The following is a 27,894-nucleotide window of genomic DNA, read 5'->3' as shown; positions in this document are numbered from 1 at the left end:
CACAATTTCATATTATTGGAAGGCTGTCGAAGCCTGCTGTGGACCACCGATTAACAACCCCAAAGGCAGGTGGATTATAGTGATGCAGAACGATTATTAAAAAATAACAATTTGGCCGGGCGCAGTGGCTCACGCCAGTAATCCCAGCACTTTGGGAGGCTGAGGCCGGTGGATCACGTGAGGTCCGGAGTTCGAGACCAGCCCAGCCAACATTGTGAAACCCCGTCTCTACTAAAAATACAAAAAATTAGTCGGGCATGGTTGCGGGCGCCTGTAATCCCAGCTACTCGGGAGGCTGTGGCAGGAGAATCACTTGAACCTAGGAGACAGAGGTTGCAGTGAGCCGAGATTGTGCCAGTGCACTCCACCTTGGGCGACTGAAAAGCAAGACTTCTTCTCAAAATAAATAAATGAAAATATGAAAATAAATAAAATTTTGTAACATGTAAAAATAGGGTTACTAAAGCGTGCTAAGATCTTTCTGGAAAACAAATGTACGTAGTATAAATTCTAATAATAGATACGGAAATGATAAAGTTGATCACCGATGGTAAGCTAAAGGATGGTTTCTATATAATTTGAGTTTTCCCACTAAACAGGAAAGCATGCTGCTCTTTCGCAACCAGAACGGCCGCATCCAGGCGTTTCCGGGGACCTGGGGCGCCCACTGAGCTGCAGGCGCGGCCGGTGGCTCCAGCCTGGCCCCTCCGTCGGGAAAGGAGGGTTAGACAATAGACATGCAAAAATTAGACGCGGTGACCGCGTGGGGCGGGACCGGCTCTTAGGGAGAGGGTGATCCGAGCCCTTTGCCCGCCGAGGCACTTTAAAACCCCAGCGCGCTGCCCAACCCGGCCCGCAAAGACAGAACGGTACGTGCGCGCTCCCGGGGAGGCGGCGGCGCGCACGGGCGTGTCTCCGCGGGCAGCCCTCTACTCCGGACGATGCCGCCGAGGAGGCGGCGGCGGCGGCGGCGCGCTCTGGAGGTCTGAAGCCACTGCTAGCTGCCACGGGCCGGCGGCGCGATGAGCTGGGCAGCCGCCCCCGGCTCGGGGCTGTGAGCGGCTCGGGGCCGGGGGTGGGCGGCGGTGCGGCGGGCGGCCGACGCTCCTCTTCGGCGGCGGCGGCGGCCATGCGCGGGGCGGCGCGGCTGGGGCGGCCGGGCCGGAGTAGCCTCCCGGGGGCCCGCGGCCTGAGGGCCCCGCCGCCGCCGCCGCTGCTGCTTCTGCTGGCGCTGTTGCCTCTACTGCCCGCGCCTGGCGCCGCCGCCGCCCCCGCCCCCGCCCCACGGCCCCCGGAGCTGCAGTCCGCTGCCGCGGGGCCCAGCGTGAGTCTCTACCTGAGCGAGGACGAGGTGCGCCGGCTGATCGGTGAGTGGGGCCGCCGAGGCCGGGGCAGGCAGGTCGGGCCGGCGGGGGCAGCTTCCGGCCGCCGGCGGCTCAGTCTGCGCTCCTTGGACCGCGGGCGAGTGCCCTCCCCGCCCCCCGCGCCCGGATTTGCCTCGCGGCCGGGTCTCTGCCTGCCGTGCTGGCTGGGAGGTGTGGTCCCTACCCTGTCCCCAGCTCCGGGTCAGCCTTCGGGCCGCCCTCGCTGCCCCGCCGCGATAGACCCACATTCACCCCATCCCATCCTCCTTACTGCCTTCTTAGCCCTTTTCCCTAGAAGAGTCAAGCCCCCTTACAACTTTTCTTCCTTGCTACACGAAGTTTTTTTGACCCTTTCTATGCGTGTCACTCTAGGGTCCTCGATTTTGAATACCTCGAAAGTTACGTTTTAGACTGAGCTTGCAAACCCTTTGCTGTGGTTTTGATGCCCCAGTAGAGGCCACGGTCTGTGCTTACCGTTTTACAAAAAAAAAAAAAAAGAGAGAAAAGGGGAGGTTATAAGGGCACCAAATGTTCGTGGCAGCCTCCAAATCTTGGGACGTAGATTTGGAGCATATGCTTAGATTCTAAGCATATTTTTAGTGAATGAATCGCCAGGTAGCAGACCTTTTTAGTTTCAATACCTTTTTGGTTTTTGCATTGGGTGTGTTGGGAGTTTGGACTGATTCTGTACTTCTGGGCCACTCTCCTACTTTGAATACCTTGAAGGGAAGCAAGAACTTAGTCTTGGGTCGTTTTGTGGTTCCATTTACTTGCTTAGCTTTGTTGTTTGGGGAATTAATTTGAAAAATTGCTGGGGTCTTATGTTAAGACTTTGTGGATTCTGGAAATGTCCCCTTAGAGGAAGATCTGACAGGAACGACCCCCCCAAAAGAAAGTCCTTGGTACCTAGACATTTGCATTCTTTTGTTATTATGGCAGTATCTTTATTTCATCTCAAGGTGGTGCTTCTGAATGTTTGAGGGGAAAAATTATTCTCTGTTGCATCATTTGTCAGTATTATTTAATTTTTTTAAGTAATAAGACTTTGTTGAGGTGTGTTGAGATTGACTCAATGTAGAAATGGAATTACTTGTAGCAGACTCTTAAGACATTACATGTACGGATTTGCAGTTTTTAACCAAAGAAGAATGCTGTGTTTTTATAAAGTCGTGCCATTCTTAATCCTTCTTAGTCTAGCTGAATTAGCTGAATGTAGTTTAGCTGAATTAAAACTGCTAATTGGGGTAGTACTTGGAACACAAGACTAAGACTTAGGAAAAAATAATACAACACGACTCATATCACATTAATTTTAGAAATATTAACGTATTATCTGGACGCGGTGGCTCACGCCTGTAATCCCAGCACTTTGGGAAGCCGAGGCGGGCGGATCACGAGATCAGGAGATCGAGACCATCCTGGCTAACACAGTGAGACCCCGTCTCTACTAAAAATACAAATAAATAAATAAATAAATAAATAAGCAAGCAAGCCGGGCGTGTTGGCGGGCGCCTGTAGTCCCAGCTACTCCGGAGGCTGAGGCAGGAGAATGGCTTGAACCCGGGAGGCGGAGCTTGCAATGAGCCGAGATCGCGACACTGCACTCCAGCCTGGGCGACAGAGCGACACTCCCCGACTCACAAAAAAAAAAAAAAAAAAGAAAAAAGAAAAAAAAAATTAACGTATTATGCATGGTTTTGTAAAGGCTTTTTAGTTAAAAGCACTTATATAGCTTGTGAGTTTGTTTACATGGGTAAGCAAAGTCAGAGGTGAAGGTAGGGGACAGAGGACAACCAGGGACTGACATTGAATTCTTGCTATATACCTGCCCCTACATGCTTTATACACATAATTTCTTCTAAATTTCTCGTGGCCCAGTGAAGTAGGTGGCATTATTCCCATTGTAGAGATGAGGAAAGTGGGATTTTTAAGTAACTTGCTCAAGGTCACACAGTTCATAATTTTTTTTTTTTTAAGACGGAGTCTCGCTCTTGTCGCCCAGGCTGGAGTGCAGTGGCGCGATCTGGGCCCACTGCAACCTCTGCTTCCTGAGTTCAGGCGATTCTCCTGCCTCAGCCTCCCAAGTAGCTGGGATTAGAGGCGCGTGCCACCACTCCCAGCTATTTTTTGTATTTTCAGTTTCACCACGTTGGTCGGGCTGGTCTCGAACTCCTGACCTCATGATATGCGCACCTCAGCCTTCCAAAGTGCTGGATTACAGGTGTGAGCCACCGCACCTGACCTAGTTCATATTTTTTTAAAAAACGAAACAGCGTTGACATAGGCAGCAAAGTTTTATTGAATGAAATGAAGATATTATCTATAGAAGTTTGATTATGGCATGGTGGAAAATAAATCATTGCTAAATAGCATTTGAGTTATGTATTTGTTACCTTATTTGGCCTGGAACTAATTTTCTTAGCAATATTTGCAGCAGAGGAAGCTCCTGATTGATGAGCATCCAATTTATGACCAGAAATACTGTTGCTGGGAGGGTAGGAAGCATTGTTTCGATTAACTCCCTTTTCTACCCTGGGGGGCAAGAGAGACTTCTAGTAGTATTTTCTCTGGTGCAAGTAGGGTTGACCTGTTACAGGGGATCTCTAGTCACTTCATCCTGCCAGATTCACGTCGTTTGTTCTTTCCATCCCTTCCCATCTCCCTCATACATTCTAGCTTTAAAATTACTCCTTGGCTTCTCCAGGTAGGGAAGAGCCAAGTGGGTAGGACTGAGATGTATACAAGGCACTCCGAGTTCTCAGAATACAGTCTCTCACAGAAGCTGTTATGATACTTAAGGCTTCTTGGAATAGTAACTTTGCACCGTATTTTAGAATCACTATAGATTTTGTGTCTTCTGAATGCTAGCATGGGAAATGAACCATTATTTTATAATATTTTTAAGACAGTTTAGAGCTCCAAGTAAGAAACTTAGAAATGAAGTTGACAGTGATAACTTTATAACTTGAACTAATTACCATTGATATGCGAATAAGTTGTTTTAATCCAATTAATATATGCATACAGTTTTAAGAAAACCCAGTAGCACTAAAAGGCTTCTTATTTTTTATTTTTTATTTTTTATTTTTTTTAGACAGAGTTTCGCTCTTGTTGCCCAGGCTGGAGTGCAATGGTGTGATCTCAGCTCACCACAACCTCTACCTCCCAGGTTCAAGCCATTCTCCTGCCTCAGCCTCCCTAGTAGTTGGGATTACAGGCACACATCACCACGCCCAGCTAATTTTGTATTTTTAGTAGAGACGGGGTTTCTCCATGTTGGTCAGTCTGGTCTCAAACTCCCAACCTCAGGTGATCACCCACCTCAGCCTCCCAAACTGCTGGGATTACAGGTGTGAGCCACTGAATCGGGTTTAAAAGGCTTTTGACAAACACAGCAGGCTCTTGCTTTTGTCTTTTTTATCCCCTAGGCTCTACTTTCCAGGGGTAGCTACAACCTCAACTAGGTCTGTTTATTTTTTCTTCCTCTTTTTTACTTTTGTAATTCTAAATCAATGTAGAATAAGTCTTTGACTTTCTAGTATCGTAACTGAACTCTTTATCATTTCTCTCTTAAATCCTCCAATGTAGTTACATAACTTTTTTGTAAAAATAGTATTTACATTATTGTGTACACATGTATTGCTAAATAGGGACTTATAATTATGTTTTTTAAATACATTTTTGCTTTTCCCAGAGCAAATAATTGCATTTTATCAAAATTGCATTTTGATTCATTATCTACTTATCTTTGGCTGTGTTCCCTCAACTACTCCAAGAAGTATGTTAAATGCCTTTTGATTTTTTTTTTTTTTTTTTTTCCCAGGTAGCACATTAAATCATCTGTCAGTTCCACTTGGTTTCCTCTTAGAGACTTCTTGGTCTGGAGCATTCCATTCTCCTGCTCCAATCTAGATAGTAGGATTATTTTTTCTGGGATTTCCTGTTACTTCTTTCCTGTCTGGGAACCTCTGTGTCTTGGATCTCCTGTCTTCCTTTTTCTTGGTTTGCTTCATTTTGCTACTACGTATGTATCCTCAGTAGCTTCTTAAGAAGGAATGATGGGCGATAAATTACTTGAGGTCTTGAATGTTTGAATATGTCTATCCTATCCTCATACTTTATAGATGGTTTGGCTGAATTTAAAATATTAGGTAGAAAATACATTTTTTCATAATTTTGATGGCATATTCACGGTTTTCTGTCTTAAGGGTTTTTGATGAAAAGTCCAAAGCCATTCTGATTCCTCTTTTTTTCTCTTGTTTTTTTGAAGCTTAGGTTCTTTTTCTCTGGCATTCTGAAGTTTTATAAGTTTTTGTGTGGTTGGTTGGTTGTTTCTTTCCTTCCTTTATTCGTTTTCTTTCTTGTATTACCTTAGTGGGTCCTTTCAATCTAGGGACTCCTATCTTTTAGTTTTCAGAAATGCCTTTTTAAAAAATTTTTTTAAAATAATTCCCACCCTTTATTTTTTCTCTTTCTCTCTCTCTGTGTGTGTGTGTGTTTCTGAGATGTCTGTTGGTTTGGTTATTGAACCCCCTACAAGTGATCTTCAAATTTTCTTAACTAATCTCACCTCTTGTGTATTTCTTTGTACTGGAAAGAGTGGGCAGGGGGGGAATGGTTCTTAATTTTAATGATCATGTTTTTAAATTTTAGAATCTTTTTCTGTTTCCATTTCATTGCATCTTATTTTATGGATGTATTACCTTCACTTACCTCTGATGTGTGTATTTTTATTTTTTCTTTGTGTTTAATATATTTGTAATATTTCTTCTGTTTCCTCCAGTGTGGCTGTTCATTTCAGGAATCTTTTCTTTGTTTAAATCATAAATATCTGGTGATCCTTGACTGTCTATAATGAAGAGAAAGATCCTGAGGAGTTGATTGCAAAGGAGAGAACATGTGTGTATTGGTGGTCTAGTGACTTGTGAGTTCAGGTGGACTTTTCATTGGGAGTCTGCCCCGAATATCAACACCTTTACATCTCGTTTGGGGCCAGTGTTTGCAACGAACAAACGTCATCTCCTGCCTCTGGTATGAATGCTTGGTGATATGCCAGCTGCCAGGGTTTGGGTTACCTGGCTGAGGGAGGGTTGGAGGCTGTAGCCTTTGACTTCTGGGTACACTTTTCCTATCACTGTGATTCAGTTCCTTCAGAAAAAACTTTGGGTCTCCTGCTGGAATTGGGGGTCCAGAAGCTTTGAACACCTCTTTCAGTGGCTCCTGCCTTGTCTAGGCTGAGCCTCAGATCAGCCTTTGGCATCTCCTTGGTGCCTCAAGACGTGAGCCTCTTAGAGGCCCTGAGGGGCAGTGACCATTCCTTCAACTACTTTGCCATCTCGCAAAAGTTTGTTTAAAAAAGTATGTTGTCTTTCCTTTTCTGTTTGTCCTTGTGGTTTGATGTCTTTGTGATTTTTTTTTTTTTTTTTAACTATCATTTTAGAGGAATTTTGGAGGTAAGGGATTATGGTCATTTCACAATGTATAAATGGCAGTTAGGGTTTGGGTTTAACTATTGAAGATGATGTGTGTCTTTTTGTATGAACAGTATTAAGAGTAGTTAGTGGTTGTAGTAGTAGTTGACACTTTTAAAAGTGCTGTCTTTTATCTGTGTGGGGCATAGAGGTCATCCCTGTGTTATGTACTGTCATTTCTATTTTACAGATGAGTGTTAGTCTGCTCAGGCTGCTGTAACAAAGTACCATAAATTGGGTGGATTGTAAACAACAGAGATTTATTTCTCACAATTTTGGAGCTGGGAAGTCCAGGATCAAGGCTCTGGTAGATTTGATATCTGCTAGAGCCCTGTTCCTGGTTTATGGATACGGCCTTCTCTCTGTGTTCTCACGTGGTGGAGCTCCCCTGGGTCTTTTTATAAGGGCTCTAATCCCATTCATGAGGACTGCTCCTGTGAGCTAATCACCTCCCAAAGGGCCCTGCCTGCTAATACCATCGCCTTAGGGGTTAGGATTCAACCTAGAAATTTTCAACAGAGAAATGAGAAAACAATAATCTTAGAGTAGGTATGTATTAATAACTAGCCTGGTTTTTCGGTAGTAGTAGGGCACGCAGTCCTGATGGAAGTGTATCTGTTCTGAAACACCAAAAGCTTCGGGAGCTTTTCAACTCTGGTTGGCCTTCCTGTGTTCCTGGGCCCTGGTTCATAGCTTGCATTTACTTCTCTTAACAGGCTGCAATGTAGGCATTCATTTCTGCATTGTACTGATGAGGACCCTGATTCAGGGCCTTTTGGACAGTGAGTAGAAGGCCAGGTCTTGACTCAGTCCTGCCTGAGACCTGAATTCATACTGCTTCTTTATCAGCTCTGGAGGAGGGCAATTAACCAAAAACTCAAAGAGTAGAATCTGCAAGCCTGCAGGTGCTTGTTTGTGGTCTTTATTATTATGCTAATTATTCTCGCATCCTCCCATGTTCTCTAATTGATAATTTTCATAGTACTGAGCTCTGTGGAATTCCAGCAGCTGTGAAGGTGGCATATGGCTGGGCAGTGCCAGGAGCTTGGGAAGAACATGCTGGTGGGTGGGGGAATGATATAAACTGGTTATGGCAACAGTGGTAGTGGTGATAGGGGTCAGGGGGGACTTCTGGGAAGAGACCCCATTTCCTACCAGTTAGAAATTCACTTTGGATAACTTGCTTCTCCTTTTAAAATAAATACCTTCTGAAAAAGTAAAGCATGTTCACATTTTATTTAAAATCAAGTCAGTACTAGTTGGGATCACTGTTTCCCAAATCAGTCCAGAAAATTTTTTTTGAAGCTAAACCGAGTACCATATATTGTGGTAGAAAATGACAATTCAAAATTATTACATTCCTTTCCGTGAAGATCTCGGAATTTTGTAGGGGAGACTTGCATTTATGACTGCAACGGAGATAAGTTGCTGATTGACATAAGTTATTGTAGGAGTACTTACTTTTGACTGTGGAAAGGGCGGAGGAGAGAGAGTCTTAGAGAGTTTAGGAAAGTTGTCCCAGGGAAAAAAAAGACATTTGAGCCTCATCTTGAAGGATGAATTTGATAGGCAGAAAAGAGCAGTTCATACCAGGCAGAGAAAGTAGTGTGAACAAAGGCATAGAGCTGTGGAAGCAGCTGTGTGAAATCGTGGGGTAGGAAAAATCTAATGTGGCTGAGGTGAAAAAATTAGCAAAGCCAGGGAGCGTCACAGGATAAAGCTGGAAGGTAGGCTGAGGTTAGAGTAGGAATTTGAACTCTTGTAGGTGAATTCTTCAGTGAGCTGCTGAAGAATGCAGACTAGGAGAGTGCGCAGTCAGGTCTGGGTTATAGGGAAGATAACTTTGGCCCCAGTGAAAAGGATGGCTTTGGAGAATGAAATGCTGGATCTGGAAAATGGGATAGAGCCAACCTTGTGATGATAAGAGGGGTCAACTAAGGCAGTTGAAGGGGTGGGATGGATTTGTGAGGAATTTGGTGAGTTTGGAGAAGACTTAGCAGAAGAGACTTTAGGGCTAAAGAAAGGGGAGGAGTCACAGAGGAATCTAGGGTTTCAGATTTGGGCAACTGAACCAAAGGACCATTTCCTTTTGGGAGAAGTGGTTGGTCGAGGGAAAGAGAAAGGAGACGAGCCATGTATTTCTCTCCTCCCAGCACCCCTCTTTCCTAAATCCCGGAGCCCATGCTTGGTTTGGGGGAGGGGTGGAGGGTTGACAGCGTCCTCTGCCCATGAGTCTGGCATAACCCACCAGAGGGCCTAGATGCTGGGTGGGTTGTTGGGAGGTTAGCACTCTGCAGCAAACCCTTAACCATAGGCATTTTGGTGGAGTTGGTATTTATTTGAATTCATGTGTTCTTCATCGGGAGACAGGCAGAGACATTGTGCAATTGTGGGTTTGAGGGTTGCTGTTTTTTTTCCTTATGCTACACATGTGAGAGAACTCTAACCAATTACAGCTAAACCTGTCCCCTGTGAGTCACATCCTGAGTTGACTGGTCAATTCTGAAGGTGCTGCCTAAAATGCTATTTGGATTTTAAGGATCACTTTTGGGACAAATCAAACGTGGGTGTTTATTCAGGCACCTGAGTTGAGAAGTTCCGTAGCATTACTTTTGGTGTTTTGATGCAGTTATGCCAGTGTTCTGAAGAATCTTGCCAGCTACACATCCTAAAGCAAAACAAAAACTTGTACATGAAACAGAACCATTAGCTATTCTAAAATTATATCACACTTAAAAGTATACATTTTTGTGCATTGTTGATGTACATCAAGTACAATATTTTCTAATAAAAATTTTATTAAACAGCATTCATGTGTGCAGGACCTTTTAAAATGTGCCAAAATAAATGTGTATTGCTCAGTTACATAATAAACAGTTGTTGAATGATTATTCTTGTGTGTTCAGCAGTGGTAGTGCTGAGTGGATTTTATAGGTCTCATTCTTATCTTTTTTTTTTTTTTTTTTTTGAGACGGAGTTTTGCTCTTGTCACCCAGGCTAGAGTGTAATGGCTTGATCTCAGCTCACTGCAGCCTTTGCCTCCCGGGTTCAAGCAATTCTCCTGCCTCAGCCTCCCGAGTAGCTGGGATTACAGGCGCCCACCACCACTCCCAGCTAATTTTTGTATTTTTGGTAGAGACGGAGTTTCACCATATTGGCCAGTCCAATCTCGAACTCCTGACCTCAGGTGATGCGCCTACCTCATCCTCCTTTTAAAGTGCTGGGATTACAGGCGTGAGCCACCTTGCCCGGTCTCATTCTCATTCTTATATGAATTTTAAGCTGGAATAGACAGCACACAAGTCTCTAGTTAGGGATCACCGGTAATTTAGGGAGGAGGAGGAAGAGTATATCTTGCTATATGCCAGGTACTTTACATGTGTTCTCTTTTATCAACCGTAGAAAGTCGGTGGCATTGACTGTTTTTTGTTTGTTTGTTTTTTAAGCAGATAAGGCTGAGACGCTGAGGTTGTGGGCAATTACAGAATTTGCTGTAGGTCACAGAGATGTGTGGGGTTATGTGACTGCAAAGTGCATGCTTTCTCTACTGTGCTGCCTTTGAAGGTTAACAGTTTACTTAGTCTTTAACCAAAATCATCTGAGAAGCTTTATCAAAATACAGATTCCTTGACCTACCCCGAGCAATTTGTTGAATTGGTCTGAGATGGGGCTCAGGTAAATTAACATTTTGAATGCCATGTTTAATTGATTACAGGATGTACAGTTTTTCCACATTTGAACATCTCTGAAATCAGAACCATGTTATAATCAGTGGTGAGTCATCAGGCAGTTGATAGCTTTTTTCTTTCTTAGTGGCGCAAAAAATAATGATGTACTTTAGATTAAATGAAATATGATAGTATAAAAAGATGATACTGTAAAGGGAACTTAAATACATAGTTTGTCAGCTTTCTTCCTTTCTTTTTTGAGAGGGAGTCTTGCTCTGTCTCTCAGGCTGGAGTATAGTGATGCGATCTCAGCTCACTGTAGTCTCTGCCTCCCAGGTTCAAGAGATTGTCGTGCCTGAGGCTCCTGAGTAGCTTCGGACTACAGGCATGCACCACCACGCCTGGCTAATTTTTGTACCTTTTTTTTTTTTTTTTTGGTAGAGATGGCGTTTCACCATGTTGGCCAGGCTGGCCTCGAACTCCTGACTTCAAGTGATTCCCTCCCTTCCAACCCCGTCTCGGCTTCCCAAAGTGCTGAGATTACAGTCGTGAGCCACCATACCAGGCCTCCACCTTTTTTGTGCGCGTATGCGTGTGCTTGTCACAACTTTCAGAATTGTAAAATTCACTGGTGGTATTTATTATTTTCTTATGGCAATAGCTGTGTAGTAATGCCCTGCCGAGGAAACCATAAAATGAATGAGTTATTGTCATTAGATTAAGAGCAATACCAAGGTTACTTTTCAGCCAAGAAGCTGCAGGCAAGGAGAAATGCCAGTGGTTCGCAACCTTTTTTTGTGAAAGCCTTAGGCCCTTTCCCTAGAAAAAGGCGTGAATGTCCACACATACTGAATTTTGTATACTGTGCTAGGACTTCTTAGACTTTTGGGACCTTTGAGGGACTCCTGATGAAAAGCTTAATGGGTGTACCTGAGTGTCACAAAAACTGGTATATGTCATATTCTATTTTACATCCTAAGATCTGACCTCCTACATGAATTTTTTAAAAATTTGCATATATTAAGATTTACTTTGTTGTAAAGTTATATAGGTTTTGACAAATGCATAGTGTCCTATATTTTCTTATGGCAATATCATAGAGAGTAGTTTGCACCTTTAAAAAATCCCCTGTGAATGGGGCATTTGTGTTTATAAATACTCCCTCCCTTTTATTTTAAATAAGGTGCTTTAAAAATGTATTTATTATGTCAAATTTCAAAAATTCAAAATAAGGCATAATAATATAATGAACTTCTATATACCCGTCATCCAGCTTCAGCAATTCTCAACTCATAGCCAATTGTTTCATCTCTGCCACCTACTGTTTCATCTCTACTGCACTCATTTGCCCTCACTCTCCCTATCCTCTTCTTAGATTATTTTGAAGCAAATCTAGACATAATTTCATAAAAAATATTCCAATATGTTTATCTGAAAGAAACTTTTAAAAAATCTAAACCATTATTGCACATTATTAAGAAATTAAGAATTTATAAATATCAAATATCTAAGCTGTTGAGCTTTTCCTGATTTATAAATATGTAAATGTATATATAGAGACTCTTGCCTACCACTGGGATCCACTTTTATCCCTGACCCTCCCTGCACCACTCACTTAGTTCCCTTGGTGCCAGACTGCTTCTCACCCTAGAGTCTACATTAGATGACACCTCTGCCTAGGGTTCTTTCCCCAGATCTTTACATGGCTGGTACTTTCTAGATCTCAACTTAAAATGTCAATTCCCCAGACAGGCTTGTCTTCCTAGGGTTGATCCTTAGGGCCTCTCTGTGCTATCACACTGTTTTAAGCATCTGATACTTTTTTGGTTGTTTCCATCTCCTTTAGTGAAAGTTAGTTCTGTTTGAATAGAGACCGTTTAGGTTGTTCCACTTTATATTTTTAGCACCTAAAACAGTACCTGACATGTAGTAGGTTTTCATTAAAAGTGGAACAAATGAGTAAACGAATGAATCATACTTACAAAAAAATTCACTGTCCTGTGCCTTACTGGAGTCATCATTCTGTTCGTCATTTCCCATTGCCTGCTAAGTTATTATCCAAAAGGAAATTAGACTGAAGCTATACTTACTAATGGAAGTTTACATATGTTAATTTTTTATAGCTGCTTTTCTTTTCTTTTTTCTTTTCTTTTTTTTTCCTTTTTGAGACAGAGTCTCACTTTGTTGCCCAGGCTCGAGTGCAGTGATGCAGTTATGGCTCACTGCAGTTTTGATCTCCCAGACTGAAGTGGTTCTCCTGTCTCAACCTCTTAAATATTTGGGACTACTAGTAGGTGTGAGCTACCATACCCCACTAATTAAACAAATCTTTTTGGTATAGATGGTGTCTCCCTATGCTGCCCAGGATGGTCTGAAACTTCTGAGCTCAGGGGATCCTCCCACCTGGGCCTCCCAAGGTGCTGGGTTTACAGGTGTGAGCCACTGTGCTTGGTCCTGATAACTTACTTTCTTTGGAGTTGCCTAATTTGCCTCTCCCATTCCCTTGCTGTCTCTGGTGCTCCCATGTCAACTTCCACAGCTCCATACCCTGCATAAGCAGACCTGTATCACTGCACCCATCATATTTTGTCTCTCCCTTCCTGCACCAAGATTACCTCATGGCTTGGCGCAGAGTAGTCTCTCAATAGACTGTTGGCCCACACTACAACTGGAGGATGTGAAATATTCAAGAGAGATTCTGGCAGAAGCCTTTATCAGTAATGAAAAGCTAGGAAATACAACTCCTAATTTTTTTTCCCCAAAATGTCTAATCTGCTATCCTATCCAGTCTATTTTCCATCTTATATACAGTATAGTTTTCAGCCCTAGAAGTTTGACTTGGGTCTTTTTGTGTTCTCCGTGATTCTACTTAACTTTTTGACCATGTGGAGACAGACCATACAGGTATAATAGTTGTTTCAGTGTCCTTGTTTGTATTCTAACATTTGTGCCTGTTCTGTGTTGATTTTGACGACATATCATGTTTACTTCCTCAAGTGGCACAGTTAGGAAAGGTTCTTAGTGCCTGCAGATTCCTGGCTTTTCCTTGGGAGGAACAGGAGATTCCCTTCTATGTCTCCTTGAAGCTGATTTCTAAACCACCTATCAGGACCAAAAGGGTGGGCCTACCTGCTTTTCCTTGGGCAGAAAGAAGGCAGTCTGAAGGAAGGAGGGGAAGACGGGGTATATTTATGTTGTCTGCTATTGTTGATCATGCATGTGTTCTTTCTCTGGAAAGCCCTTTTTAATCCTTCTTCTGTGTGAACATACACTCTCAAGACAGTTCTGTCAAGACACTTAGGGTTGCAGGACAAATATATGTGGAAAATGCTGAAGAGTGTGGCAGAGAATTACATGAAAAATCGCATTTAATCCACAGATTATTGCTTGAACAGCCATGGGATTGAAAATTTACATGCTTATTCAATTATGAGGAAAGGATGCCCCTGTTCTATCTACAGTCTAATATTTTAATTCCTTGTCTTATAATGTAGTTAAACATTAGGTCTCAGCTGATTTTCTAGGTATAATATGACCACAGCTAGATTTATTAGATTCTGATGAACAAACTGTTATTTTATCGATTTCAGCTTGTTACTTTCCATAACCTAAGAGCATTTGAAATAAGAGCTCCTTGTTTATTTTCCTTTTAGCATTCATTAACGTGTGTTCAGTGGTTTAATACATGTTAAGTGATTTTGGTTTTCTTCTCTGATTAATGGCTCATATTACCACTGTCCTCAGAATCTGGAAGATTATCTAGACTAAATGAATTTTTACTTAAGGTTTAACTGGCATATGGAAACTGTGGATGATATAATAAAATAATAGTGTTTTGGCTGACACTAGGAAACCATGGATGATATCATAGAGTAATAGAATTTTGCGGCTGAGGAGGGACATTAACATCATCTGGTTTAACTTTTTTGTTTTGTAGTTGAGAAAATTGTTGCCTAGAGAGGGCGGTTAAGTAATTGGTTGCCAAAGGTTATTCAGCTACCTAGTAGTGAAGCCAGGGGAGGAGAAGTAAGAACCATGAACTCTGCTTTAGTTCTCTTTCTACAACATCGCTTTTTTTTTTGCCTTAACTAATGGTTCTTGACATTTTCTTTAAAGTACCATTTTCTTTAAAACCCGTCTTTGATGTAGTTGACTTTTATTGACAGCCAGCCATTCATGCATCTAATATTTAAGTAGTTACAAGTAAACTAAGACCCCAGCCTTGTTGATAAGATGTGCAAGGTAATAGGAAGATGGACATTTGAAACAACTCCCTGAAATATGTTTTGTTAAATGCTATAAAGGTGGCTTTTAAAATAAAGAGAGATGGTTTGCTGATTTAGCATGAATAAACCATGTGTGCAGCTTTGAGAAACCAATAGTCAACTTTTAAAATCATTTGGAAGAAATTTTTGAACTGTTGAGTTGTTAGAACCTGAGTTAAACAGGCCAGTTCATGTGGATCACAGGCCTTGAAATAACTTTGAACTTAAAATCGTCTAGGGAAAAATGAATTTTTTTTGATGAGCCTTAAGAGTTTTGCAAGAATAACTTTGGTTTTTTAGCTTTGAATTTGGGTTGTTTAAAAAAAAATTATGAAAAAACGCCATGCTTTCTAACAAGAGAGCAACATTTTTACTTTGCTGGAATTGGCAGTGGGAAATTTAAGTCGGTTAATGTAACTGAACAGCTGAAGTATTGTCATCCTAAATCAGAAGTTAAAAATTCTATGCATTCTATGACAAAATGCTACCTCTTTAGTCCGTGGCTGTCCATTCTTGTTCTTGTCTGCTTTCCAGCAGAGCCCCCTTTTCTCTTGGCATCCTTGTCAAAAATCAATCAGCCCAAAATATGTAACTTTATTTCTGGACTCTCAGTTCTCTTCTATTGGTCTACATGTCTGTCATGCCATTACTACACTGTTTTGATTAAAGTAGCTTCGTGGTGAGCTTTGAAACCAGGAAGTGTGGGTCCTCCAGCTATGTTCTTTTTAAAAATTGTTGTGGCTATTTTGGGCTGCTCACAATTTCATATTAATTTGAGGATCTGCTTTTCCTCTTGTGCAAAAATGGGAGTCAGAGTTTTGGTAGGGATTTTGCTGAATCCGTAGCTCACTTTGGGTAGTATTGTTATATTAACAATGCTGAGTCTTCCAGTCCATGAACATGGGGTGTTTTTCCATTTATTTAGGTCTTTAATTCTTTCAGCAGTGTTTTGTAGTTTTCAGTGTACAGTTATTCCTAAGTATTTTATTCTTTTGGACACTATTGTAAATGGAATTGTTTTCTAGTTTCCTTTTTGGATTGTTCATTGAGGAACCAGCTCTTATTATGCATTATACCCCTCCTTTCCTACTTGGATTGTTTTGCCCCAGGACAGTGTCTCAGCGTTCGCTTCTCTTTTGATTTCTATGATCTTTACTTACATAACCTTTGACTCATTAGGATTATTGGAGTCACCAGACATCTGCAAAATGATACTCAGTGACTTTATTTCCCTGACTCTAATTTTCATTTATTCCCTCCCTTTATCCCAAAGGGATATTAGAACCTACCCTGATTTTTTTTTTTTCTTTTTTCCTTTGACCATGCTGGTGTCCCAGTTCCCAGTTTTCTTTTTTTTCCCCCCCAAATAAGGTACTCATTGGAATGACCACCTTAGACTCAGCCGTTGGAATTTCCTAACTGCTGTAGCACCCCAACCTTCCTTCTCAGTCACTCCCTTCTACTGGAACCAGGCTCTGTTTCCTGGTCTCATAAAGAGTTACCCTGCTCCTGGCTTGTCTCAGAACTGGTTCATTAAAGCATTACTGAATAAATTGTTTCCCTCACTACCTCTCTAATCATTTCTCACTACTCACTTAACCTCTGTGATGCTTAACACTCCCTGACAGTAATAACCCCTGCTGTCCACTATCCCTGCTTTCAGGCTGCATTTGATTGCTATTGTCATCTTTGAAACACTAATAATTAATAGCAATTAGAAGCAAGTAGGTTATCTAGTGCCTATCTTTATGTGTCTTTTACTTTTCCTTGAAAATTTTTTCAAGCATATGATGGGGAAGGAAAGAAAAAGGAGTTAAAATTGAGAGATAAAGCATGATATTCTCTATAGATTTCATCTTTTTCTAAAAATAAATTTGTTTAAAATTCTTTTATTTCATTAATTTTATTTCCTGATTATTAGGGTAAAATATACTCATTTATAGACTATTTGGAAAATATACAAGAAAATATATAGACTGGAAAATATATTCATTATAGACTATTTGGAAAATATTTGTAAAGAAGAAAAATACCATGTATTATTTAACCATGCATTGACAATTTTTGATAAATGTATTTTCAATGTTTTTTTTCATGTTCTTGTTTTTTCTTTATGTAGTTGAAACCATTTGTGAAGGTTAAGAATATAGATAACTCTTTGAGATAGATGGTACTTAAAAATGTGTATGTTCAGTTTTGCCTCACTCCCTGCCTTCTTCCCATTGACTGGTGGTCATACTGTGGCCTATACATTTTCTCCTTTAAGAAATTGATTATGCTTTTCCTTATAGCTGATCACATTTTGTAAATATCTTACAGATGATTTGAAGTAAGTCACATTTCCTATAGAGTACCATCTTGATGTATGTATTAATTATGGCTATACCTATAAACAATATCTTTTATATGCTAATATCATTCATAGACTGATAGTTTTGTACCATGGTCATCCTTATATTTGGTTCTCCTCATATTTCTACTATTTTGGTTTTTAAAATTCTTTATAGTTTGATACAGAACAGTGATGATTCATGATTATTATACCTTCATCCTAAAGCATACCTCTTCTCAGTGTAAAACAATTCTCTATCCCCTATTAAAAACAAAAGTTTTACTAACCTCTCAGTATGTTTTAGAGAAACTTTTTGGGGAGAATACATAATTGAGGTGTTTCCTGAGGCATTCTGAGTACTGTTTTTGCATATGATGAGAGTTTGTCTGGAAATAGAATTCCTTGCCTGCTTCCTCTTCTCCTGAAAATTAAAGCTTTGTTCCATTCCCTATCGTCTTCAGGGTTTTCTGTTATTCTCATTCAGATAGCATGGGGAACCCAATAATTTTATTTCAGTCCCATTGTCAAATGTTGCATGTGGAAACTTTTTCCAAGTTTTGGTCTTCTCTTTTGGTCTCTCTCTTCAGTTTATAGTACTTTGCCAAATTTTGCTGTTTGATTTTACTGGGTATTTTAAGGGAAAGTTGGAGGAAGGTCTTTTAATCACTAATAATTTATCATTAATGGTGTTAACATTAATATACCAAAGATAATGTCTTTACAAATGTGATTTTTTAATTGAATTTTATTTTTGAGGGCCTTTTCTCTATCTCTTATCAACCTTCATGGATTATTTTAGACAGTAGTTGGTTGTATTTTTGTATCAATGAGTTGTTGCAGCTGTATGCATATTTCTTTAAACACTTTTATTGTTTTTCCAGTTTAACTTTCATAGAAAATTTAAGAGAAAAAAAAGAATAAAAGCGTATAGTAAAAATCATCCATAATCCACCATTTATATTCAACCACTGTTAACATATTTTGTTATTTTCCTTTTTTTTTTAAAGTGGAACACAACATGCATATGAATATATGTTTAACTTTGATTCACTGGATGTTTATTGAAGACCTGTTACATGCATGAACTATTCTAGGTGCCAGACATTGTTGAAAATTTGCTGTATACAGTTTGTATGTTGTAATTTTCATTTACTGTTATATTCTAAGCAAAACTCATTTTACTACATTATTTGTAACAGCTTTGTTCATGGCTTCATAGTCTTTTTTCAGTGTTTTTTAGTCACTTATTTGGTCATTAAAACCTGTCTTCAAAGAAGAAGCCCAGTATGTTAGATAGATGAACAGGGAGCAATTTAGTTGAAAGGATATTATGGCTTGGGGTATCACCTCTCTCCTCCAAAGAAAAACTATTGAAAACTGTTGTTCTCTCTTGTGGATGTATTATAGTTTATTAATCATTGCTCTGTTGCTGGTAGTTTATATTATTTCTTTTCTTCAGTTTTAATTGTTTCTATTAATATATTTGTACATAAAAATTTGTGTCTGTCTTTCATTTCCTTAAGATGGATTTTAGTAATGGAATTACTGGGTCAAAGAGTATAAATGTTTATAAAACTTTATATAGAATCACAAATTACTTGTCGTAACCTGTATAACACTCAGTATTATTTTTAAATAAGATAAACATTTCTGTTATAACATGAAATGCATTCCATAAAAAACCCTTCAAGTTTACCTAGTCACTAAAAATAACAGGATTTATGAGAAAAGTAATGTTAAGGGCAAACCACTCAAGACCTCTGCAATTTTCAAAGCAGAGCACTAACAAAAGCGTAATTGGTACCTTATGAGATAACTTGGGCAGCCCAGTCAAACCATTTAGCATGGCTTGTGTTGCCTCAGAAGAGAGTGAAAGATACTAACATACAAGGTGTGGTCTTGAGACAGTACAGATGAAAGTCATTTTCTAAGCCAGTGTGGTTGCCATAAAGGTGGGCACCAGAGGAAGTGCAGCTTGCTGTGCAAAGGATGGGAGTGCTCCTTTGGGATTCCTGGGTACAGGTGCTCATTTTAAATATTCTTGAAATAGAGCTGAGAGGTCTCCTGCTTGGCAGCAGCTGAGCTGAATGAGGATCTTTTTCTTTCTTGCTGAAAGTTATATAATTCTATTCCTGTTATTCCAGAGCCCCTTGCCTAGGAAAATTAATAATGTGAACCCACTTCCTTGTTATACTGGAATGATCTTATTTACAAACCACTTAAAAGCTCGTGTTACAGAAACATGTCTCACAATATAACAGACTGTATTTGCTAATTTGATGCGTGAAAATTTGAATAGAATTTTATTGGTTTTGTTCAAACCTTTTCAAACTGGAAATAACTACCTTAGCTAACAAAGAATGGAATATCTGTTTCAAAACATGTTTTCAAAACCTATAGTCAGAAAACAGCAACTGTGTTTAATGATTGATTGTATTGCCATTTCAACACCTCAGTCTTTGGTAGTGAATTTTGAATTTACAATTTATTTTGGTGGTCATTAGGTGTTCATAGAGATTTGGATCACAGGGCTTTAAATTGTCAGCAGCTTATAAATATTTATTTGCTGAGGGTACAAGCATCATCTTGTAGTGAGTCATTTGTGGCAATGGCGCTATCCAGGATTATGCAGCATTCAATTATAGCACCAGAGAGGACAGGAAGTAGAAGAGTGAGTTCAAGATTGGGTGTCTTTTTCTGAGCGGATTGTGTGTGTCAGACGTAGGCTGTGGTGGGAGAAAGTGGAAACCTCCACTGCTAAGAAAGTAATTGAGGTTGAGGCCTGTAAGAAGAAACTGAGGAAATGATTGGTACAATAGAACGGGAGAAACAAGAGGATTATAGATACTGGAGACAGAATGACCCTGGGAGCAGCTGTTGTAATAGTAAAGGAAAGAGCTGAGTAACTACTAGCTGTTGAGATACTATAGTTCAAGATTTTAGAGGCAGAGTAATTCGCATATTGCTGCTGTCCATAGAAATGAGTTTCTTTGGTATGGATGAAGGTTGTTGGAGTTGAGGAATAAAAGGAATAAAAGAGTCATTGAAGGGCAGATTGGAAGTGGGTTAGTCTCAGGGACATTGGGAGTCTGCCCTAATGAGACATAGAAGAGGAATGTATAGAACTTGTATAAACTGGTCCCAGAATCCTCAGTGAATGAGGTAGCTGAGATACTGAGAAGGATAGAGGGTGGCATAGTTTGATGGCATGATTCTAAAGAAACAGAACTTTTGGTAAGGATGCTCAAGCATGACTTCAGTCATCTGAGTGGCCATGGTGATCCAGGGCATTGTCCACTGAGGGTAAGAGAATGGGCCCTTTGGGCTCCACAGGGCCAGGGGGAAGTTGTACTTCAGAAGGATAAGGAGGTTGGTGGAAGTCAGAGTGGTGTTAATGGGTGACAGTATAGAAGCAGATCACTGAAGGGGGATAAGGGGTGGACAGCCAGGGTGCTAAGCCTACCAGCACAAGTTGAAGTCCAACTAGGTTTTAGAAGCCTGAGAAAGTTGGCTGACTGCAGTCTTTGCCCTGTCTTCAGTTGAAATGTTGTGAAGTTGCTCTGATATGTTGAAAAAGAATATTCTCTACTTAGGAGGCATAGTTTCTGTTGAAGTTGGTAGTTTCTGTTTAGGCTGGTAGAACTAGAGAGACCTTGAGGAAATTGGGGAGAACAGATGTTCCCAGGAGGCTGGGAAGAAATTGGTTCTATCCATCAGTCTACTTGACAGATAAGATAAAATTTCTAGTAGAACAAAACCATGAATTATCAAATGACTGCATGTATGACTTAAGGACGTGCCTGCATTTTTTTTTTTTTTCTTGTCTGGCTGCTTACAGGTCCTTTTTATCTAGCTTAACATGGAGTTGAATTTACAGAACTCCTAGATGCTCTTGATACTTTGATCTGTGTCTGGAAAACTTATTATTTTTTGTTATTATTACCAGTAATAACAATAAATTGTTATTTATTAGTAACAGAGTTCTTTATTTTCCTGGGAGAGGTGTTTTGAAGTTTAAATATGGAAGTTGGTGATCACTTAAGATTAATTTTTTCTAAAATTTTTTATGTTAGTACAAGTACTATGCTATGATTTTGCAAGCTTCTTGAGATAAGCAGAGAGGTAAAAACCGTTGAGTTTTCCATCTTTTTCCATCTTTTAAAAAATTTAGGTAAACTACGTATAATGAAATACACAGATTTTAAATGTCCTGCTGGTTGAGTTTTGAAAAATGCATACCCCTAGTAACTATCACTCCAACCAAGATATAGGACATTTCCATCACCACAGAAATTCCATAATGCCTCTTTGTAATCAATTCAACAGTTTCCCTTCCACTCCCCTTTCCAGGGTAACCATTGATCTGATTTTTGTCACCATAAATTACTTTTGCCTATTCTATAACTTTACATAAGTAGAAATACTAGTATATACTTTCTTGTGTAGTTTCTTTCACTCATACAGTCTATGAAATTCATCCCTATTGTTACCAAGTCTAGTTTCATTGCTGATTAGCATTCCATTTATATATATGCCACAGTTGGTTATCTGTTCATCTGTTGATGAACGTTTGTGTTGTTTCCAATTTTGGCTATTGTGGCTAAAAGGGCTGTGAACATGGCCAGGCATGGTGGCTCACACCTGTAATCCCAGCACTTTGGGAGGCCGAGGCAGATGGATCACTTGAGGTCAGGAGACCAGCCTGGCCAATGTAGTGAAACCACGTTTCTACTAAAACTACAAAAATTAGCCAGACGTGGTGGCAGGTGCCCGTAATCCCAGCTGCTCCAGAGGCTGAAGCAGGAGAATCGCTTGAACTTGGGAGGCAGAGGTTGAAGTGAGCTGAGATCCTGCCTGGGCAACGGAATGAGACTCCGTCTCAAAAATAAAAACGTTGGAGGGAGGGATATGAATGTTTGTGCATAAGTCTTTTTGTGGACATATGTTTTCTTTTCTTTTGGATGATTACTCAGAAACGGAATTCTTGGATCATAGAAGAGGTGTATGTTTAACTTTATAAGAAACTGTGTTTTCCAAAGTAGTTGAAAGTTTTTTACACTCTTAGCAATGTGTAAGAGTTGTATAATAGTTATCCCACCTCCTTGACAATGTTCAGTGTTATTTTCTTGGGTGCTAGTGGCTCTCATTGTGGTGTTCGTTTGTAGTTCTCTGATGACTAAAGATGTTTAGCACGTCTTCATATGCTTATTGGGTATGTATATAATTATGAAATGTCTGCTCACATCTTCTGTCCATTTTATCTAATTTGGTTAAAAAAGTTTTGGTTCTTTATATATTCTAGAAGCAAATCATTAAAATTTAACCAACATCTCTCCCTTCCCCCAGACAAGTTCTTTCTTAGATATATGTGTTGTGAATATTTTCTCCTAGTTTGTGACTTTAATTTCATTTTCTTAATGTTTTTTGAGGGACAGAAGTTGTTAATTTTGATGAATCAGTTTTTAATTTTTATAATTTTTAAATTTTGATAAGTTTTTAAATTTTGATAAATTTCAGTATTTTCTGGTTGCTTTATGTTGTGGGTCACCTGTCCAGGAAATCTTTGCTTACCCCAGGTTGTGAAGATTTTTCTATCCTACATATTTTTTTTCTCAGCCCGAAGGGGAGCAAGGGAGAGAGGGAAGGAAAGACAGAAAGGGATGGGAGAAAGAGAGAGAGAGAGAAAAAGAGAGAGAAAAAGAGAGCGAGCGAGCAAGCAATAGAGAGAGTGCGAGGCAGAGGGAGAAGAAGAAAAAGAGAGAGGGCGAGGGAGTCAGAGAGCAAGAACAACAGGGCCCCAGAGAGAGAGCGCTCCGCTCTGGCAGACATGGCCTCTTCTATCCTACGTTTTCTTCTAGAAGCTTTATAGTTCTGGTTTTTACATTTAGGTTTATATCTTAGATTGGGTTTTGTATGATATGTAAGATAGGGGTCAAGGTTTTTTTTTGTTTTTTTGTTTTTTTTATAACCCTAGGAAGAGTTTTTTAAACATTTATTTTTAAAATTTTTATTTACACATTATAATTGTACATATTTATAGGGTACAGTTTGGTGTTTTGATACATATCTCTGCTGTATAATGATCCAATCAGGGTAGTTAGTGTATTCATCACGTCATACATTTATCATGTCTTTGTGATAATAAACTTGAAAAGCCTCTATTCTAGCTATTTTGTGATATACCGTGTTTTATTGTTAACTAGTCACTCTACTGTGTGTTAGAACATCAGAATTCATTCCTCTTATCTAACTGTAAGTTTGTACCCACTGACCAACCTTTCCCCATCCTCCACTTTCCCCTCCCCTCCTCAGTCTCTGGTAATAATTACTCTGCTCTATTCCTATGATACTAACTTTTTTTTTTTAAAAAAAGATTCCACATGTGAGTGATATCATGCAGTATTTGTCTTTCTGTGTCTGGCTTATTTCAGTTAACATGATGTCTTCCAGGTTCATTCATGTTGTAGCAAATGACAGAATGTCCAATTTTTTAAAAAGTTGAATAATATTACATTGTGTACATTTACCATATTTTCTTCATTCATTCCTTGCTGGACAGTTAGGTTGATCTTATATCGTGGCTATTGTAAATAGTGCTACAATAAACATGGGAATGCAGATACCTCTTTGACATACTAATTTCATTTTCTTTTGATGTATACACAGTAGTGCGATTGCTGGATCATAGGGTAGTTGTTGTTGTTGTTTTCCCCCTACACAGTCTTGTTCTGTCTTCCAGGCTGGAGTACAGTGACACAATCATAGCTCATTGCCGCCTTGAACTCCTGGGCTCAAGCCAACCTCCGATCTCAGCCACCCAAGTAGTGAGGACTACAGGCATACGCCACCATGCTTGGCTAATTGTAAACATTTTTTGTAGAGACAGTGTTTTGCTAATGTTGCGCAGACTGGTCTCATACTTCTGAACGGCCTAAGTGATCCTCTGGTCCCGGCCTCCCACACATTGGGATTACTGGCCTGAGCCATCATACCTGGCCTACTTTTTTTTTTTTTTTCTTTTTTTTATATATACTTTAAGTTCTAGGATACATGCGCACAACATGCAGGCTTGTTACATAGGTATATATGTGCCCTGCTGGCCAGCTGCATCCACCAACCCATCGTTTACATTAGGTATTTCTCCCAATGCTATCCCTTCCCCCCGTCCCCCACCCCACGACAGGCCCTGGTGCATAATGTTCCCCACCCTGTGTCCAAGTGTTCTCATTGTTCAATTCCCACCTATGAGTGAGAACATGCATTGTTTAGTTTTCTGTCCTTGTGATAGTTTGCTGAGAATGATGGTTTCCATTTTCATCCACGTCCCTGGAAAGGACATGAACTCATCCTTTTTTATGGCTGCCTAGTATTCCATGGTATATATGTGCCACATTTTCTTAATCCAGTCTATCATTGATGGACATTTGGTTGGTTCCAAGTCTTTGCTATTGTGAATAGTGCCACAGTAAACATACGTGTGCATGTGTCTTTATAGTAGCATGATTTATATTACTTCGGGTGTATACCCAGTAATAGGATGGCTGGGTCAAATAGTATTTCTAGCTCTAGATCCTTGAGGAATCGTCACACTGTCTTCCACAATGGTTGAACTAGTTTATACTCCCACCAAGAGTGTGATAGCATTCCTATTTCTCTACATCCTCTCCAACATCTGTTGTTTCCTGACTTTTTAATGATCGCCATTCTAACTGGTATAAGATGGTATCTCATTGTGGTTTTGATTTGCATTTCTCTGATGACCAGTGTTGATGAGCATTTGTTCATGTGTCTGTTGGCTGCATAAATATCTTCTTTTGAGAAGTATCTGTTCATATCCTTTGCCCACTTTTTGATGGGTTGTTTTTTTCTTGTAAATTTGTTTAAGTTCTTTGTAGATTCTGGATATTAGCCCTTAGTCAAATGGGTAGATTGCAAAAATTTTCTCCCATTCTGTAGGTTGCCTGTTCACTCTGATGGTAGTTTCTTTTGCCATGCAGAAGCTCTTTAGTTTAATTAGATCCCATTTGTCTATTTTGGCTGTTGTTGCCATTGTTTTTGGTGTTTTAGTCATGAAGTCCTTGCCCATGCCTATGTCCTGAATGGTATTGCCTAGGTTTACTTCTAGGGTTTTTATGGTTTTAGGTCTTACATTTAAGTCTTTAATCCATCTTGAATTAATTTTAATTTTTTAAAGAACCTCCGAAGTCAGGCCGGGCACAGTGGCTCACGCCTGTAATCCCAGCACTTTGGGAGGCTGAGGTGGGTGGATCATGAGGTCAGGAGATTTGAGACCATCCCAGCTAACACGGTGAAACCCCGTCTCTACTAAAAATACAAAAACAAAAGTAGCTGGGCATGGTGGTGGGCACCTGTAGTCCCAGCTACTCGGGAGGCTGAGGCGGGAGAATGGCATGAACCCGGGAGGCGGAGCTTGCAGTGAGCTGAGATCGCACCACTACACTCCAGCCTGGGCGACAGAGCGAGACTCGTCTTAAAAAAAAAAAGGACCTCCGAAGTCTTTTTCGTAATGGTGTACTAGTTTATAATCCTACCAGCAGTGTAATAGCCATCCTAACTAGAATGAGGTGGTATCTCATTGTGGTTTTAATTTTCATTTTAAGATTTTTTTTTCTGTATATTTATGCATCTAGTTGCTTTACATCTCTTGTTGAAAATATTAAAATTAAATTGCTTTGGTTCCTCTTCCAAGGCATTTTCATTTTCAAGATTGTTGTTGGCATGTAAATTTTGTGATTAATTTTTTCAAAAAATCTCTTGAGATTTTGATTAAGATACTTTGAATCTGCAGGTCAATATGTGAGACTTGACATCTTAACAGTATTGAGGCTTATCTAAGGAGAATTGTACAGTATGGCTTTCCACTTTTTAAGGCCTTCTCTAATTTTCCTTAGCCATGTTTTACAGTTTTCAGTGTAGAGATCTTACATAGCCTTAGAGTTATTCCTAGGTCCCTGGTATTTTTTAATGTTACAGTATTGACTTTTTAAGTTTTATTTTTTAGTTGTTGCTAATATAGAAATACAATTGATTTTAAAGTATTGGCTTTGTATTCGGAGACCTTGCTAAATTCACTAGTTGGTTTTAATAGTATTTTAGTAGATTTCATAGTGCTTTCTCTACATATCATTATGTCATCTGTGAACAATGACAGTTTTACTTCATCCTTGTGCTTTTAATGTCTTAATACATTGGCTAGGACCTCCAGTACAAGCTTGAATAGAAGTTGTGGAAGTGGACATCTTTGCCTTGTTTCTGATCTTAGGAATAAGGATTTAATAATTCACCACTGAGTATGATATTAGCTCTAGGGTTTTTTTTGATGTTCTTTACCAAACTGAGAAAGTTTCTGTCTGTTCCTAGTTTGTTGACAGTTTTTATCATTAACAGGCTTTGAATGTTGTCAAATGCTTTTTCTCTATCTATTGAGATGATACGAGTTTTTATTTTGTTAATGTGGTAAATTATACCAATTTTTAAAAGGTTAACCTTTCATGTATACTTGGTCATGATGTGTTAATCCTTTTATGTATTCTTGTATTGAATTTGCTAATGTTTTGTGGAGAATGTTTTACTACGTTCATAAGGGATGTTGTTCTGTAATTTTCTTTTCTCATAATGTTTTAGTAAGTTTGTATCAAGATGATGCTGCTGGCCTCATCAGATGACTTAGGAAGTATTCTCTTCAACTATTTTCTGACGGAGTTTATGTAAGATTGGTGTGGTGTCTTCCTTAAATGTTTGATAGAATTCACTAGTGAAGCCATCTGGACCTGGAGCTTTCTTTTGGGATAGGTTTTTAATTGTTTGAAATTTTTATTTCTTTTAGTTTGGTAAATTATGTTTTTAAAGGGTTCTTCTGTTTCATCTAATTTGTTTATTTTATTGTCAAAGTTGTTTATACTAATCTTTTTATCTTTTTAGCACCTATAGGATTTTTAGTAATATTTCATTTTCATTACTAGTATTGGTAATTTGTGTTTGGTGTTTTTTCTCTTTTTTCCTTGATCAGTCTTGTGAAGTGTTTAACTATTTTATTAATCTTTTCAAATAATACTGTTTTGGTTTCATCCTTATAGTTAATATCTTTATCATATGGTGTTTGATCAAGGAATGTAGCCTGTATGATTTTGGTTTGAATCTGTTTTTATATTTAAAAAAAATTTAAATGCATGTGTTCTAATTCATAATTAATCCCCCCTTACTTTTTCATGTCTCATAATTATATGTTCAGATCATCTATGTCCACACTCAATTTGTATCTGTTTTGATCTTATTTTTTAAAGAGAGAGGGTCTTGTGTTACACAGACGGGAGTGCAGTGGTGTGATCATAGCTCACGGTAACCTCAAATTCCTGAGCTCAAGCCATCCTCACGCCTCCTGAGTTGTTAGTACTACAGGTGTACACCACCACTCCCAGCTAATTTTTAAAAAGTTTTTTATAGAGATGGGTTGTTGCTGTGTTGCCCGGGCTGGTCTCGAACTTCCAGCCTCAACTGATCCTCTTGCTTCAGCCTCCCAAAGAGCTGGGATTACAGGTGTAACACTATGCCTAACTGTTCTGATCTTTTGATTTCTGAGAGGATGTTAGTTTCCATTTGTGATTGTGGATTTGTGTATTTCTTTTTGCCTTTTTGTCCTGTTGGTTTTTACTTTCTATATTTGAAGCCCTTTTTTTTCAGTTGTACTACTGTATCTTCTTGTGTTTTTTATTAATATGAACAAAACTCATTAACATTTTATGTTAATACATTTATTATGAAATCCTTTCAACT

General features: G+C 39.5%; 1 protein-coding gene across 2 annotated transcripts in view; it reads left to right on the top strand.

Annotated features, from left to right (window-relative positions):
* Positions 1-917: 917 nt before the first annotated feature.
* RYK (receptor like tyrosine kinase) overlaps positions 918-27,894 on the top strand; it is a 92,753-nt gene continuing 65,776 nt past the window's right edge. For both annotated transcript variants that reach the window (XM_023187859.1, XM_023187858.1), the window contains exon 1: positions 918-1,367. In XM_023187859.1, coding sequence (XP_023043627.1) covers positions 1,130-1,367 — 238 coding nt within the window. In that variant the 5' untranslated portion in view covers positions 918-1,129. The remainder of the gene's footprint in view (positions 1,368-27,894) is intronic.

The sequence above is a fragment of the Piliocolobus tephrosceles genome, chromosome 2 (genome assembly GCF_002776525.5).
Source record: "Piliocolobus tephrosceles isolate RC106 chromosome 2, ASM277652v3, whole genome shotgun sequence".
NCBI classification, from domain to species: Eukaryota; Metazoa; Chordata; class Mammalia; order Primates; family Cercopithecidae; genus Piliocolobus; species Piliocolobus tephrosceles.
The sequence above is the reverse complement of the archived record's forward strand: the minus strand, read 5'-3'. Positions and strand labels throughout refer to the sequence as shown.